Here is a 14,503-nt window from a genome sequence, read left to right on the forward strand (position 1 = left end):
AAACTATCCATCCAACAAAGGACTAATAACCAGAATCTACAAGAAACTTAAATCAGCAAGAAAAAAATATGTAATCCCATCACAAAAAGGGCAAGGGACATTACCAGACAATTCTCAAGATATGCAAATGGCTAACAAACATATGAAAAAATGCTCAACACCACTAGTTATCAGGGAAATGCAAATCAAAGCCAGTGTGAAACCACCTTATTCCTGCAAGAATGGCCATAACTAAAAATTTTAAAATAATAGATGCTGGCATGGATGTGGTGAAAAGGAAACACCTTTACACTGCTGGTGGGAATGTAAACTAGTACAATCACTATGGAGAACAGTATGGAGATTCCTTAAAGAACTAAAATTAGAACTACCATTTGATCCAGCAAAACCACCACTGGGTATCTACCCAAAGGAAAATAGTCATTATATGAAAAAGTCACTTGCACACACGTCTACAGCAATACAATTTGCAACTGCAAAAACATGGAACCAGCCTAAATGCCCATCAACCAAAGAGTGGATAAAAAACAATATGGTATATATATACCATGGAATACTACTCAGCCATAAAAAGAAACAAAATAATGGCATTTGCACCAACCTGGATGGGGCTGAAGACCATTATTTTAAGTGAAGTAACTCAGGAATGGAAATCCAAATATTGTATGTTCTCACTTGTAAGTGGGAGCTAAGCTATAAGAACACAAAGGCATAAGAATGATATAATTGGGCTGGGCACGGTGGCTCATGCCCGTAATCCCAGGACTTTGGGAGGCTGAGGCGGGCGGATCACTTGAGGTCAGGAGTTCGAGACCACCCTGGCCAACATGGTGAACCCACATCTACCAAGAATATAAAAATTAGCTGGGCGTGGTGGCGGGCACCTGTAATCCCAGCTACTCAGGAGGCTGAGGCATGAGAATCGCTTGAACCCGGGAGGCGGAGCTTGCAGTGAGCCAAAATCGTGCCACTGCACTCTAGCTTGGATGACAGAGTGAGACTCAGTCTCAAAAAAAAAAAAAAGAATGATATAATTGACTTTGAGGACTTCGGGGTAAGGGTGGGGGTGATTAAAATACTACACATTTGGTGCAGTGTACACTGCTCAGGTGCCAGGTGCACCAAAATCTCAGAAATCACCACTAAAGAACTTACCTATGTAACCAAAAACCACCTCTTCCCCAACAACTACTGGAATAAAATTTAAAAATAAGAAAGATTTTCTGTCTTTAATTATAAATGTGTCTAGATGTGGGTTTTCCTTATTGCTCCCAGTTGAGACTCCATGTGAATGCTTTCAAACTGAGGCCTTTCAATTTTCTCTTAATTCTTAGAAATTTATCCTCCATTATGTAAAAAATTACTTCCTTGTTTTTTATTTCATTTTCCTTTCATGGCTTTTAAAAATTGAAAAAAAAATTTGAGAGACAGGGTCGCACTATGTTGCCCAGGCTGGACTGCAGTCGCTATCCACAGGCCTGATCATCGCACACTACAGGCTTGAACGCCTGGCCTTAAGCAATCTTCCCAAGTAGCCAGATTTCCCTTCATGACTCTTAATTGTGTTCTACTATTTCTACTTCTGTCCTCCATACTTCTTGGCTCTTTTGATGCCTTCTTAGAGAATTCCTAATTCTAATCTTCCAGTTAATTAATTCTTTAGCCATATCCCTTCTACTTTTTATCCCATAATTACCTTGTTTTAGCTATTATATTTTCTATAACTAGTATTTCTGGGTTTTTAAATAAGTTTCCTGTTGTTTCATATCAGTATCTGACCAACCATAACTCCTTACATATATTAGTCACATATTAACTTATCTCTTCCAATAATTCTGCTTCAGAAAGTATATGTTGTCCACTGTTGCCTTTTGTGAGATGGCTGTCTCCTCAAATGTTTAGTTTTTGGGGGGTGGTGTTGAAGTAGGCCAAGTGGGAAACTAAAACTTCAATCCCGATGAGTGGCAATAAGCCTCCCAACCCCCATTCCTTTTGTGCCATTAGAGACCATGTGGTTAGCCTGGAAATCTACCCTCGCCTGGCAATAAGACACAACGCTGTCCCAGCTTAGGTGAAGAGTCAGAGCATTTACCTCTGCCTAGAACAAGAACATGTGAGAAAGACCAACAAGGCACTCCTTCCCTTCCAGCTAGGCTGGCTGGCATCAGCAGACGCCTAGTGGGGAGCCAAAACTCCCACCTCCACCCAGCAGTAAAGACTCCACCCCAATGTCAATGAAAGTCAAGTGGGGATCCTAGACTTCCACCCCATCTGGCAGTAACAAAGTTCCCCTATGAGAGCAGTGTCAGATGAGGCCTGCTAAAACAGAAGATTTAAAGAAGATCAAGTTTCATAGATAACACTCAAAATGTCCCAGTTTCATCCAAAACCACTCAAAGAACATATCAAGAACCAAGAAAATCTCAACTCAAATAAGAAAAGACAACCAACAGATGCCAAAATTGAGAAGACACAGATATTAGAACTGTCTAACAAGGATTTTCAAGCAGCCATCATTAAAAATGCTGCAAGGAGCAATATCACACTAAGACAAATGAAAACAGAAATCCTCAGGAAGGATACAGAAGACATGAAGAACAAATTTGAGAAATGAAAAACAGAATAACCTAAATGAAAAAATCAATGAATAGGCTCAACAGCAGAACAGAAGGGACACAAGAAAGAATCCGTGAACTTGAAGACAGAACAACAGACACAATCTGAAAAGAGAACAAACCAACGGGGAAAAAAAAAAACAAAAGAACAGAGCCTGAGGGTGCTGTAGGGCTATACCTAAGATCTAATAGTCATGCCACTGGGGGCATGATGCAGAGGAAAAAGAAGGCGGTGCTGAAAAAATAGTGGCTGAAAATTCCCCAAATATGGTAAAAAGGCTTAAGCCTATACAGGTTCAAGAAGCTGAACAAATCCTAAACAGAAAAAAACCCCAAAATCCATGCCAAGAGGCATCATATTCAAACCTGAAAATTAAAGAAAAAGAAAAAATATTGAAAGCACAAAGAAACAACACCTTATCTATAAACAGGAAACAATTTGAATGACACTGAATATTTCATCAGAAAACAAGAAAGCAGAACTTTCCAAATTCAAGAGCAGAATTCTGTGGTCAACACAGAATTTATCTAGCAAAACTATCCTTCATTAATGAAAGGTAAAATTTAGACATTCTCAGACAAAGGAAAAATAAAAGAATGTGTTGCCGCTGACAACAAAGAAGACTGGCTAAAGAGAGGTCTCTAAATAAGAAGGAAATGGTTAAAAAAAAAAAAAAAAAGGAATCTTGGAACATCAGGAAGAAAGAACAATGGAAAGGGCAAAAATATGGGTAAAAAATATGGGTAACTACAATAGACTTCCCTTTTCTTAAGTTTTTTTTTTTTTTTTGGAGACAAAGTCTCGCTCTGTCACCCAGGCTGGAGTGGAGTAGTGCAATCTCGGCTCACTGCAACCTCCACCTCCTGGGTTCAAGCGATTCTCGTGCCTCAGCCTCCTGAGTAGCTGGGATTACAGGCGCCCACCACCACATCCAGCTAATTTTTGCATTTTTTTGAGTAGAGACAGGGTTTCACCATGTTGGCCAAGCTAGTCTTGAACTCCTGACCTCAAGTGATCTGCCTGCCTCGGCCTCGCAAAGTGCTGGGATTATAGCCTTAAGCCACCGCACCCAGCCCTTAAGTTTTCTAAATTATATTTGAAGCAAAACTTACAACACTGTCTAATGTGCTTCTCAAAGTACATAGATAGTTATACTAGAGGTGGAAGAGGGTAATGTGGATACCAGGAGACACTGGTAAGTTACATATATATAAAGTAACATTTTGGAGCAACCACTAAAAAACTATACAAGGAGATACAACTCAAACCACTATGAATAAACTAAAACTGTATTCTAAAAAAAGTGTTCAGGTAACCCACTTACAGGCAGGAAAATGAAAACAAAAAATGGAAAACAAAAACTAAAATGGCCAACTTAAGGCCTAACATTACCTATAATTACATGTAAGAAAACCGTCTAAAAACTCTAATTAAAAGAATGAGATTGGTATAGAAGAAAAATCATATGCTACATGCAGTCTACAAGAAATTCACTTGAAATATAATGACATAGGTAGGGTGAAAACAAAAGAATAAAAAATATGTCATGCAAACATAAATCAAAAACAAGTAGAATGGGTATAGTGTCAAATAAAGTAGACTTCACGGCAAAGAAAACTTAACAGGGACAGAGGGACATTACATAATGCTAAAAGGGTCAATCCACCAAAAAGACACAGAAATCCTAAAAGTGTATGTACCAAATAACAGAACTGAAAAATATGTGTAATAAAAACTGACAGAACTGAAAAGAGACATAGACAATTCCACAATTATAGTTGGAAATTTCAACACCATTCTTTACAGTTGACAAAACAACTTGACAAAAAATCAGCAAGGATATACAAGAACCTGACAACACCATCAACCAACAATTTTATCAACATTTATGGAACACTCCACCCAACAGCAGAACACATTTAAGCACCCACAGAATACATACCAAGATAGATCACCCCTGAGCCATAAACCTCAACAAATTTAAAAGACCACAATGAGATACCACTACACACCTATTAGAATGGCTAAAATAAAAAATAAGAGGCCAGGCGTGGTGGCTCACACCTGTAATCCCAGCACTTTGGGAGGCTGAGGCCTGGCCGACGTGGTGAAACCCCATCTCTACTAAAAATACAAAAAAAAAAAAAAAAAAAAATTAGCCAGGTGTGGTGGTGGGTGCCTGTAATCCCAGCTACTAGGGAGGCTGAGGCAGGAGAATTGCTTGAACATGGGAGACAGAGGTTGCAGTGAGCCAAGATCGCACATTGCACTGCAGCCTGGGCGACAGAATGAGACTCAGTCTCCCAAAAATAAAATAAAAATAAATAAATAATAAAAGAGACAATATAGAATGCTGGCAGGAATGCAGAGAAAATGATCTCTCAGAAAATGAATCTCTCATACACTGCTGATAGGAATGTAAAATAGTATAACTACTCTGAAAAACAGTGGCAGTTTTTTTTTTTTCTTTAGAAACAAGGTCTCACTCTGTTGCTCAGATTGAGTACCATGGCACGATCATAGCTCACTGCAGCCTCGACCTCCCAGGCTCAAGCAATCCTTCCATTTCGCTTCCCAAGTAGCCGGGACTACAGGTGCGCAGCATGACACCCGGCTAATTTGTATTTTTGTAGAGGCAGAGTCTATCTATGTTGCCTAGGGGGTTTCAAACTCCTGAGCTCAAGCAATCCTCCCATCTTGGCCTCCCAAAGTGCTGGGATTATAGGTGTGAGCCATCAGGCTGGGCTGGCAGTTTCCTAAAAAATTAAAAACTTAACATATGACCCAGTAATCACACTCCCGGTCATTTACCAGAGAGAAATGAAAACTCATGTTCTCATCTAAAAAACTGCATACAATTGGCTGGGCACAGTGGCTCACACCTGTAATCCCAGCACTTTGGGAGGCTGAGGCGGGAGGATTGCCTGAGGTCAGGAGTTTGAGACCAGTCTAGCCAACATGGTGAAACCCTGTCTCTACTAAAAATACAAAAAAATTAGCTGGGCCTGGTGGTGTGTGCCTGTAATCCCAGCTACTCAGGAGGCTGAGGCAGAGGAATTGCTTGAACCAGGGAGGTGGAGGTTGCAGTGAGCCGAGATTGTGCCACTGCACTCTAGCCTGGGTGACACAGCAAGACTCCGTCTCAAAAAAAAAAAAAAAACAAACAAACAAAAAACACTGCATACAATTGCCACAGCAGCTTTATCTGTAATAGACCCCAACAGGGAACAAACTAGATGTCCCTCAATAGGTGGATGAATTCTTACACAAACTGTGCTAAATCCATACCATGAAATACCACTCAGCAATAAAAGAAATGACCTACTCATATACATATAACTTGGATGTATATCAAGGAAATGATACTGAGTGAAAACAAGACAATCTCAAAAGGCCATGCACTGTAAGATTCTATTTATACATCATCATATTTAGGACAAGTAGAAGAGATTAGTGGTTGCTAGGGTCAGGAATGGTGGGGAAGGAGACGGATGCGACTATAAAGGGGTGGCATGAGGGAGATCTTTGTGCTGATGGAATCATTCTGTATTTTGTTTATGGTTACAGCGATAAAATGACATAGAACTATACACACACATTGTACCAACTTCCTGGTTTTAATTTTGTATTATAGTTATGTGAGATGTAAGTACTGGGGAAACTTGAAGGGTGTTATACTATAATTGCAGGTTAAAAACACACGTATCTAACAGCCCAGCAGTGTTTTGCTTTGTTTAAATCCATCTACTTCTCCTTAGAAAAGTAATGATATGAACCACATGACTTCATCTTCTGGATACTATGATTGGACTGGGTGGGAAGAGATAAGGAGAAGAAACCCACAAGTGAGAGTGAGCCAATCAGGCTGTCTTCAGAATTTGAACTGAATGAAAGAGACCAGCCATCCATGAAGGGTTCTGCAGCTAAAAAGTCCTGTGACAAAAGGATCAAAACTGGATCCCGGCAAGTCCAAGCCACTTGAGGTCATGAGGCAAGTAGCAAAAACAGTGAGGCCCCTTGTCTATAAAAATGCCTAATGAGAGAATATTCCCTTTCAGAGCTATTTTGGTGGTGAATAGGTTTCTCCTTCTTGCAGCCATCAACCCTGACCAAAATGTGTGCTTGAAAAAGAGATAAAAAGGTAAAAAAGACTTGTCTGCATCATTATTTGCTATGGCCCTGTCCCCATACCCCTGAAGTTTCAGACAGCCGTCATTTTAACAAACTAATCCTCGTCTCACTTGACCTGAATGCTCAAGTCAGTGAGACTAAGACAGCAAACCAGATGTCTAAGGAGGGTAACACGATGTGCCTAGGTATACTGGACACTCCAAGCAGCATACCAGAACTACGGCCTCCACCCAGAGGGCTCCAATGCCAAGGGTAGGGACCTGGAATTTAGGGGTTAGAAGGAAGGTCCTCCTGAATACAAGTTAACAAATAATCTAGAGGTTGGAATTCATTCATTCATCTCTAAATCTTTATGTATTTATTGGCAGTGGGTGGAGGTATAGGAAGTGCGAAAGGATACTGATCTTTCAGGATCAAGGTTGAGGGACCCTACCTACTGACACAGGCTCAGCCAAGAGCCCCACCATATCAACATTGATTACTCTTGGCCTGGTAGGAAGTAAACTGAAAAGGTCACGTGCAGGCCAAGCCACCATCTCCTCACCTCCTGGGCTAATCTCTACCTCCAGTCTCCCATCTTAGAACCCTAGCACAATGCAGAGTAGAAAAGACACTGACATCAGACTGTCTGGGTTCCAGTACTGCTTCTGCCATTTCCTGCTGTTTTGACTGCTCTGTGCCTGTTTCCTCGCTTATAAAAAGGAAATTACAGGCCGGGCATGGTGGCTCATGCCTGTAATCCCAGCACTTTGGGAGGCCAAGGTGGGCGGATCACAAGGTCAGGAGTTTGAGACCAGCTTGGCCAACATAGTGGAACCCTGTCTCTACTAAAAATACAAAAAATTAGCTGGGCGTGGTGGTGGGCGCCTGTAATCCCAGCTACTTGGGAGGCTGAGGCAGGAGAATCGCTTGAACCTGGGAGGCGGAGGTTGCAGTTAGCCAAGAGCGCACCATTGCACTCCAGCCCAAGCAACAGTGTGAGACTCCATCTCGAAAAAAAAAAAAGGAAATTACAGTACCACCTCATACCACCTGGCATTGGTGAGGTGATGATCACTGGCCTTACAATATCTTAGCTCTATCTTCGGTGCCCGCTTCATTGGGTGGTTTCCAGAATACACATGAGAAGTCAACTGAAAAGAAGCTGAAGCAATCCAAATGTTGTTTTTGGTGTTTTTAATTGTTTTTGTTAATGTAAGAACAGAACCATCACAGCCGCTCAGCTCTAGACCCATCCGGCCCAAGACTGTTCTAGTGGTGAGACCAAGAGTAGACAGGTCTTCCTACCTCAGTGACCTCAAAACACAAGGACATCTCCATAGGGCATCAACATGCATCTGTCATCCAAGAATCTAAGAACTTCCTGATCCTTCCACATTTTCTATCAATAATATCGCCTTCTGAGGTTATGGATTCCAGGTCTTCTATGAAATAGGTAAAGCTTCCTTTCGCGTTCCAAGAAATACAGTTTGTGAAGGGAACTGGAAAACATGACTCTAGGCCTCAGCCACTTCCTCTGTTACCCTGTCCAAGGTGTAGAACAATCCACATTCTCACAGCTCTCCTTCTTCAGTTACGGAGTTCTTCAAGGTGGACAGGAAGTCATCCCTTGTAAGCACACTAGAATTTACCATAAAGGCAGGTGGGCTTGTTAGTTTTTCTTTGTCCCCAGCATACACTGAGCCAACAACTTAAGTCATGAATGGGTTGTTTAGGGCTCTGTCGGTCCTAAATGATTCCTAAAAGCTTCATATAGCTCATATAGTCTTATTATCCACTGCTCTTTTGGTGTGGTATGATCCTACCTGTAAAGCTATCAAACCCCTGGGTCCTGGATGCCTCCTCCAGATTTCATACCTTCCTCAAGTTTACTAAATACTTCCTGAATTTAAGAATTTTGAAAAAGTCACCTACCAGCTAATGCAAAAACACAGCCTAATTCTGTGTGAATCCCTGTTGAGATCAGCTTTTCAGGTCAGGGAGGGGAGGTATGGTGTTTAGGGTACCCTCTCCTATCACACACATCCCCCCTGCCCACAGTACCCTGACCTACCTTGCCTGAGACTCCTAGACACTATGAGCTCCCTTCTGGCTGCCACTCAGACTGGCCAGGAAGGCTCCCAGATTGAACACAGGTGACCTGGTATAGATACACACTGTACTGTGGGCCAGAACCATGGACTATATTTTAAGCCATGTTGTGGGCCCTTCCTGCCTACAGAAAAGGACACTTGAGTGGAGTCACACTTGGGTTGCCTAATTTATTACCTTAACTAGAAACATTCTAAGTATGGGAGCCTGTTCTGGAGGATAGTTTCTAAACCAAATCTAAAACTATCTTTGCACACAAGTGTTGTGAAGAGGCAAGCAGGGGATCAGAGCTCCATCTTCTGTGACCACTTCTCCAGGGACTACCACCTATAGGGCTCAGGTTGGTACCAACAGCCCTGCATAGTAGAGTCGCTGTCAATCATCTTCCCACTTGTAAGCAGGAAGACAAAAAGTCTCATGAAATAGAAACGAAAACACTGAAGCATGGCCTTCATCGTCCTAATGCCACAAGTTTCCTGGGATGGCCAAGATACTACCTTAGCTTATTGTCCCTGCTTCCCCTCTAGAGACTGGAGACAGAGGATTTTCCAGGGTTGGGGTTTCTTCTCTGATTTGGCAAATTCTTCTTTTTGTCTCCAGCTGAATCACTAGTTCCTTGGGTGGCAGAGCAGAGACCTAAGCACAAACCACAGGGCTTACTGGCACGTCCTTCAAGCCACTTCCTTTGCTGTTCTATTACTCTTCTTCAGCTTATGTGAACCTGCGGACTCTCTGGATACAGAAACTGCCCAAAGCATGGTGAAAAAGACAAAGGGCCCAGGTTTCACCTGGCAACCACTGCTCCCAACATCTAGAGTAAGTCAAAGAGGCTGAAAGATGACAGCCTAGTTCTTTGCCTTCATTATGATACTAACAAAAACCAGAAGTTTCTAGGAGTCAGCAAGCTACTCAGTATCTGACGTGGTTTCTAACGTGGAGTTGCACGGGGAGCACTCTCCCATGGCTGCTGAGTGAAGGCAACAGTGATGTCCAAAACAAGCCCATCCGGCTCTGAACCACCAGTTGGCAGGCCAGGATGACTCCAGTCTTTAGCAAAGGGCTTTCCATTCTAACTCCCGAAACCCCGGACCAGACGGATGTCTCCTCCCAACTAGGCACAGAGGGTAGCACAGACTTCCAAAAGGAAACACCTTCATTAAATGCAGCAGGCAGTCCTATGACCCTTGGGTCAAACCACAGCTTAAGCGGGGGAAGAAGTGGTTCTAATCCATGTACAGCCAGATCTGCTGAGGAGTCTGGGGATCCCAGGAACCAGATTTGCAGATCCTGGACAATGGTGCTTCCCTTGCTGGCACCGTATCACCTAACCTAATGGTTTCTCTGAAGACAGTTGGCGGAGAGGCAAAAATGACTGTCTTAAACAGGTCTTCGGACACGTGGACAGCTCAGCAGGACCACGCACGTGTCCAGGGCCCACCATGAGGCAGCCATCACCAACTTGGTAAGGAGGACATATCACACAGCATCTTCAGGGTGCTGGAGGCAGGCGCTGTGGCAGGAGAGGTAGTGAAGAAGGGTCAAAGCTTTGACAGGTTATCATCATATTCAGACCCTCTATCCCAATTATCCCAACCCCTGAGAATTTATTTTAAAGAAGTAATTCTCAATAGGAAAGAAGTTGGATACACAAGGACACGTGCTCTAGCTGCCAAGTGGTTAACAGAACATGGACTCTAGAGTGAGAGACTCAACTTTCCACTTTTTAAGGCAAGTGCCTATGTTCTCTGAGCCTCCTTTTCCTCGCCTGTAAGAGGTAGATGACAGCATCTACTTTCCAGGGTCACTGTAAGGATTAAATGAAATAATCCACATAAAGCTCCTGAGTGTAATCTGTGCTCAACAACAAAGGTCACCTCATATTATTACACATGAAGACAGAAAAGGAATGCAGAAAAAAGGAAATAGGTGAGTTTTTAAAGACAACAGAACAGAAGGGAAGATTTCCATGACTGTTCTGATTTTGAGGCCTTAGACATGTAGGTGTGAGGGGATGCCATCAATGTTGAGCCCTGCAGCTTAAGAATAAGGAAGCAAGTAGAGAGGGTGGACTTTTTTTTACCAAGGCTTTCCCCACTTTTCTAAATTTCCCCCTTGGGAAACTCCTAAGAGGTCTCTGAGAATGTAGTAAAGGAGGGGAGGCCAGGCGAGGTGGCTCATGCCTATAATCCCAACACTTTGGGAGGCCAAGGTGGTAGGACTGCTTGAGCCCAGAAGTTTAAGACCAGCCTGAGCAACTTAGCCCAACTCTACAAAATTTTTTCAAAAATTAGGTGAGCATAGTGTTGCATGCCTTATAGGCCCAGCTACTCGGGAGGCCAAGGCCACAGGATTGTTTGAGCCCAAGAGGTTGAGGCTGCAGTGAGCCATAATCACAAAGAAGAGTTTGACAATCAAACCTCATGACTTCAATCTCAGCACTTTGGGAGGCTGAGGTGGGAAGACTGCTGGAGCGCAGGAGTTCCAGACCAACCTGGGCAATATAGCAAGACCCCACCTCAATAAAAAACAAAAACAAAACCTCATGGGCTTCCCTGCCCAAAGGCAGGGCTGTGCACAGATGCTCACTCTATTCCGATTATGAGTACACCTTAGAGTGAGCCAACTTGCCCACAGCCTGCTACAAGGCCACAGTGAGGCCCACTGCCAGAGGCCTCCAGCTAGAGATGCTGCTTGCCAGGCTGACAAGGTCCTGGTATCGCCAGCAGGACAGAGAGGAGAGAGATCTTATAACCACAGGCAGGGAGTCCATTTTTTGGACCCTGATGCAGGGCACAACATAGTCTCTGTCTGTCCTCTTCCTCCCTGCAGCTTCTCAGCTGTGAGGAGTACACAATAGTCCATTCCCATGAAGGAAACACATAGTAAACACCAATCAGTGCCAGAAACAAAACAGATAATTAAGTGCTTATACAGATCTTAGAGAAGTCTAGTTGGTGTTCACTTTTCTTTTTAAATTCATTCCATCCATAAATATTGCAGTATGGAACCCCAAAATAAAAAAGGACCGTTTTAAAATCCTAACAACAATACCATTATCACACATTAAAAAGGTTAACAATTCCGTAATATCAACAACTATCCAGTCAGTGTTAAAATTTCCAATTGCCTCATAAACGTCAAAAAATGGGTAGTTTGTTTCTAAGCATTAAAAAACGTAGGTTCCCAAAGCCTGAGGAGATTCTGATCCCGCCACCACAACAGTCACCGAATTAAGTCAACTTCCTCACTAAACCAGGTAAGAAAACCAAAGCCCAGAAGGCTAGGTGATTTGCCCAGGATCACACAGCTGGCTGAAAACAGATGACCTGACCCACAGTCCAGTGCTCTGTCTGGCAACCTGAACAGAGCTATTAGAAGCTTCTGAATCAGCAAGAAGCCTTAATCTAATAACATCCCCTTGCTTGTTACAAAAGAATCACCACCTGACCCCTCCTAGCAATTACATATCCACTTTATTTTATTTATTTATTTTTTTGAGACAGAGTCTGGCTCTGTTGCCCAGGCTGGAGTGCAATGGCACAATCTCAGCTCACTGCAACCTCCGCCTCCCAGGTTCAAGCAATTCTCCTGCCTCAGCCTCCCAAGTAGCTGGGATCACAGGTGCACGCCACCACATCCAGCTAATTTTGTATTTTTAGTAGAGATGGGGTTTTACCATTTTGGTCAGGATGGTTTCGATCTCTTGACCTCGTAATCCACCCGCCTAGGTCTCTCAAAGTGCTGGGATTACAGGCGCGAGCTACCATGCCCAGCCTACGCCCATTCTATTAAGGTGAAAACTAATCTCATGTTAACATCATCAGTTAGAAGGCCAGACCTTGATCTTTATTCTGTGCTTCAACTGAGCCCCGGAAAAGGGGGATTCTCAATGACCTCTACTCTCTTCTCAATGGTAACTGGCTGGCCCAGGCCATGGCAAACTGAGATGGATTACCTAACACAGGAGGAAGGGATCACGTGGCAGGATCTGCGTTCTAGTTGTCCATCAACATGGCATCAGCAAAGGTGAAGACACCCTAAAAACAGGCCCAAATGGCTTTGTAGGTCACTTCTATCAAACCATCAAGGAACTATCATTTCTGTACTATAAAACTGTTTTAAAACAGAGTATGAGAGGGGAAAAGCACTTCCCATCTCATTCTACAAGGATTGAATTACCCCTTTTACATAACTAGACAAAGGAAAGCACACACACACAAAAGTAGGGGGTGGAGGGGAAGAAAACTATGGGCCAAAGCCTGAGGAGATTAATATAGATGCCAAAATCCTAAGTAAAATAAAAGCAAATAGAATAGACATGCTTTTCTTTTGAAACGCTTAGCTTCTTTCTTTTTTCATTTTGTTCTTTTGATAGGGTCTTGTTGCCTTTGTATGTGCAATAAAAAGAATAGGACACACTGAAAAAGCCACTGCATCTAGAATTCACACAGTTTGATGTTAGGAAACCTATTAAAGTAACTCATCATTTTAACTGATTAGAAGGAAATGTTGGCCGGACATGATGGCTCACGCCTGTAGTCCCAACACTTTGGGAGGCCGAGGTGGGTGGATCACTTGAGGTCAGGAGTTCAAGACAAGCCTGGCCAACATGGTGAAACCCTGTCTCTACTAAAAATACAAAAATTAGCTGAGGGTGGTGGCACGAGCCTATAGTCCCAGCTACTCAGGAGGCTGAGGCAAGAGAATAGCTTGAACTTGGGAGGCAGAGGTTGCAGTGAGCTGAGATCGTGCCACTGCACTCCAGCCTGGGTGACAAGAGTGAGACTGTCTCAAAAAAAAAAAAAAAAAAAAAAGGAAATGTTTATCTTCATTCATTTCATGTGATTCTAAAAGAATAATGGAAAAAATTCAAAACTATCAAGAGAAAGAAAAGAATGAAGATTATCTTAGCAAACTAGAAACAGAATTGACACTCCCTTAACTTCAAGATAAATACTATCAACCCATAACATAAGGCCAGCATAGGCTAGACAAATTCAAAACTACAGAACAGGCCCATATGTGTTCAGTACTTTAGAATGTGACAGCAGTGGATTTTAGATGCATGGAGGAATGATGAATGACTCATCCTTACCTCACTTAACATACAAAAGTGAACTATAAGGAATTAAAGGAAACAAACAAAAGCATTATAAGAAAACACAAAGAGAGAGTTTCAATATGGTATGACAGAAAAGTTCTGGAGATGGATGGTGGTGATGGCTGTACCAAAATGTGAATGTGCTCAATACTACTGAACCGTAAGCTTGAAACATGGCTAAAATAGTAAATTGTATGTTATATATGTTTTACCACAATTCAAATTTTAAAAACAAAAAGGATTACTTTTATATACTTGTGATAGGGCTAGCTTTCGTAAGGCATAAAACTTTGGAGCTATAAAGGAAAATATTTGAAGGTTTTACTATATGAAAAATTTAAATGACTGTATGATCCAGAAATAAAAGTTAAAAGACTGACATTCAATGAATGCTTCAATAGAAAGAAAAAAAAAAGATGAGCCACTGACAGGAATAACATATATGTAATTTGTGTAACAGATAAAGAATTAACATCTGAATATATAAAGCCACTATAATTCAAAGAGTATGACAAACATTTCATAAAAGACATAAAACTTCTTAAGTAATCAGGAAAATGCACA

General features: G+C 42.2%; 1 protein-coding gene across 16 annotated transcripts in view; it reads right to left on the reverse strand.

The window, feature by feature from the left end:
• The window catches only part of KANSL3 (KAT8 regulatory NSL complex subunit 3), a 76,839-nt gene that overhangs the window by 23,734 nt on the left and 38,602 nt on the right, over nucleotides 1-14,503 (reverse strand). For 6 of the 16 annotated variants that reach the window (XM_002811664.6, XM_054547150.2, XM_063713338.1 and 3 more), the window contains one exon: nucleotides 7,907-10,348. The exons of 9 other annotated variants lie outside the window; for them this stretch is intronic. In XM_002811664.6, the coding sequence (XP_002811710.3) occupies nucleotides 10,328-10,348 (21 nt within the window). In that variant the 3' untranslated portion in view covers nucleotides 7,907-10,327. Of the gene's footprint in view, nucleotides 1-7,906; nucleotides 10,349-12,793; nucleotides 12,876-14,503 lie in introns of those variants that run through there. One more of the 16 variants, XM_063713333.1, reaches the window with a different exon arrangement.

This window comes from Pongo abelii, chromosome 12, assembly GCF_028885655.2.
Source record: "Pongo abelii isolate AG06213 chromosome 12, NHGRI_mPonAbe1-v2.0_pri, whole genome shotgun sequence".
Taxonomy (NCBI): domain Eukaryota; kingdom Metazoa; phylum Chordata; class Mammalia; order Primates; family Hominidae; genus Pongo; species Pongo abelii.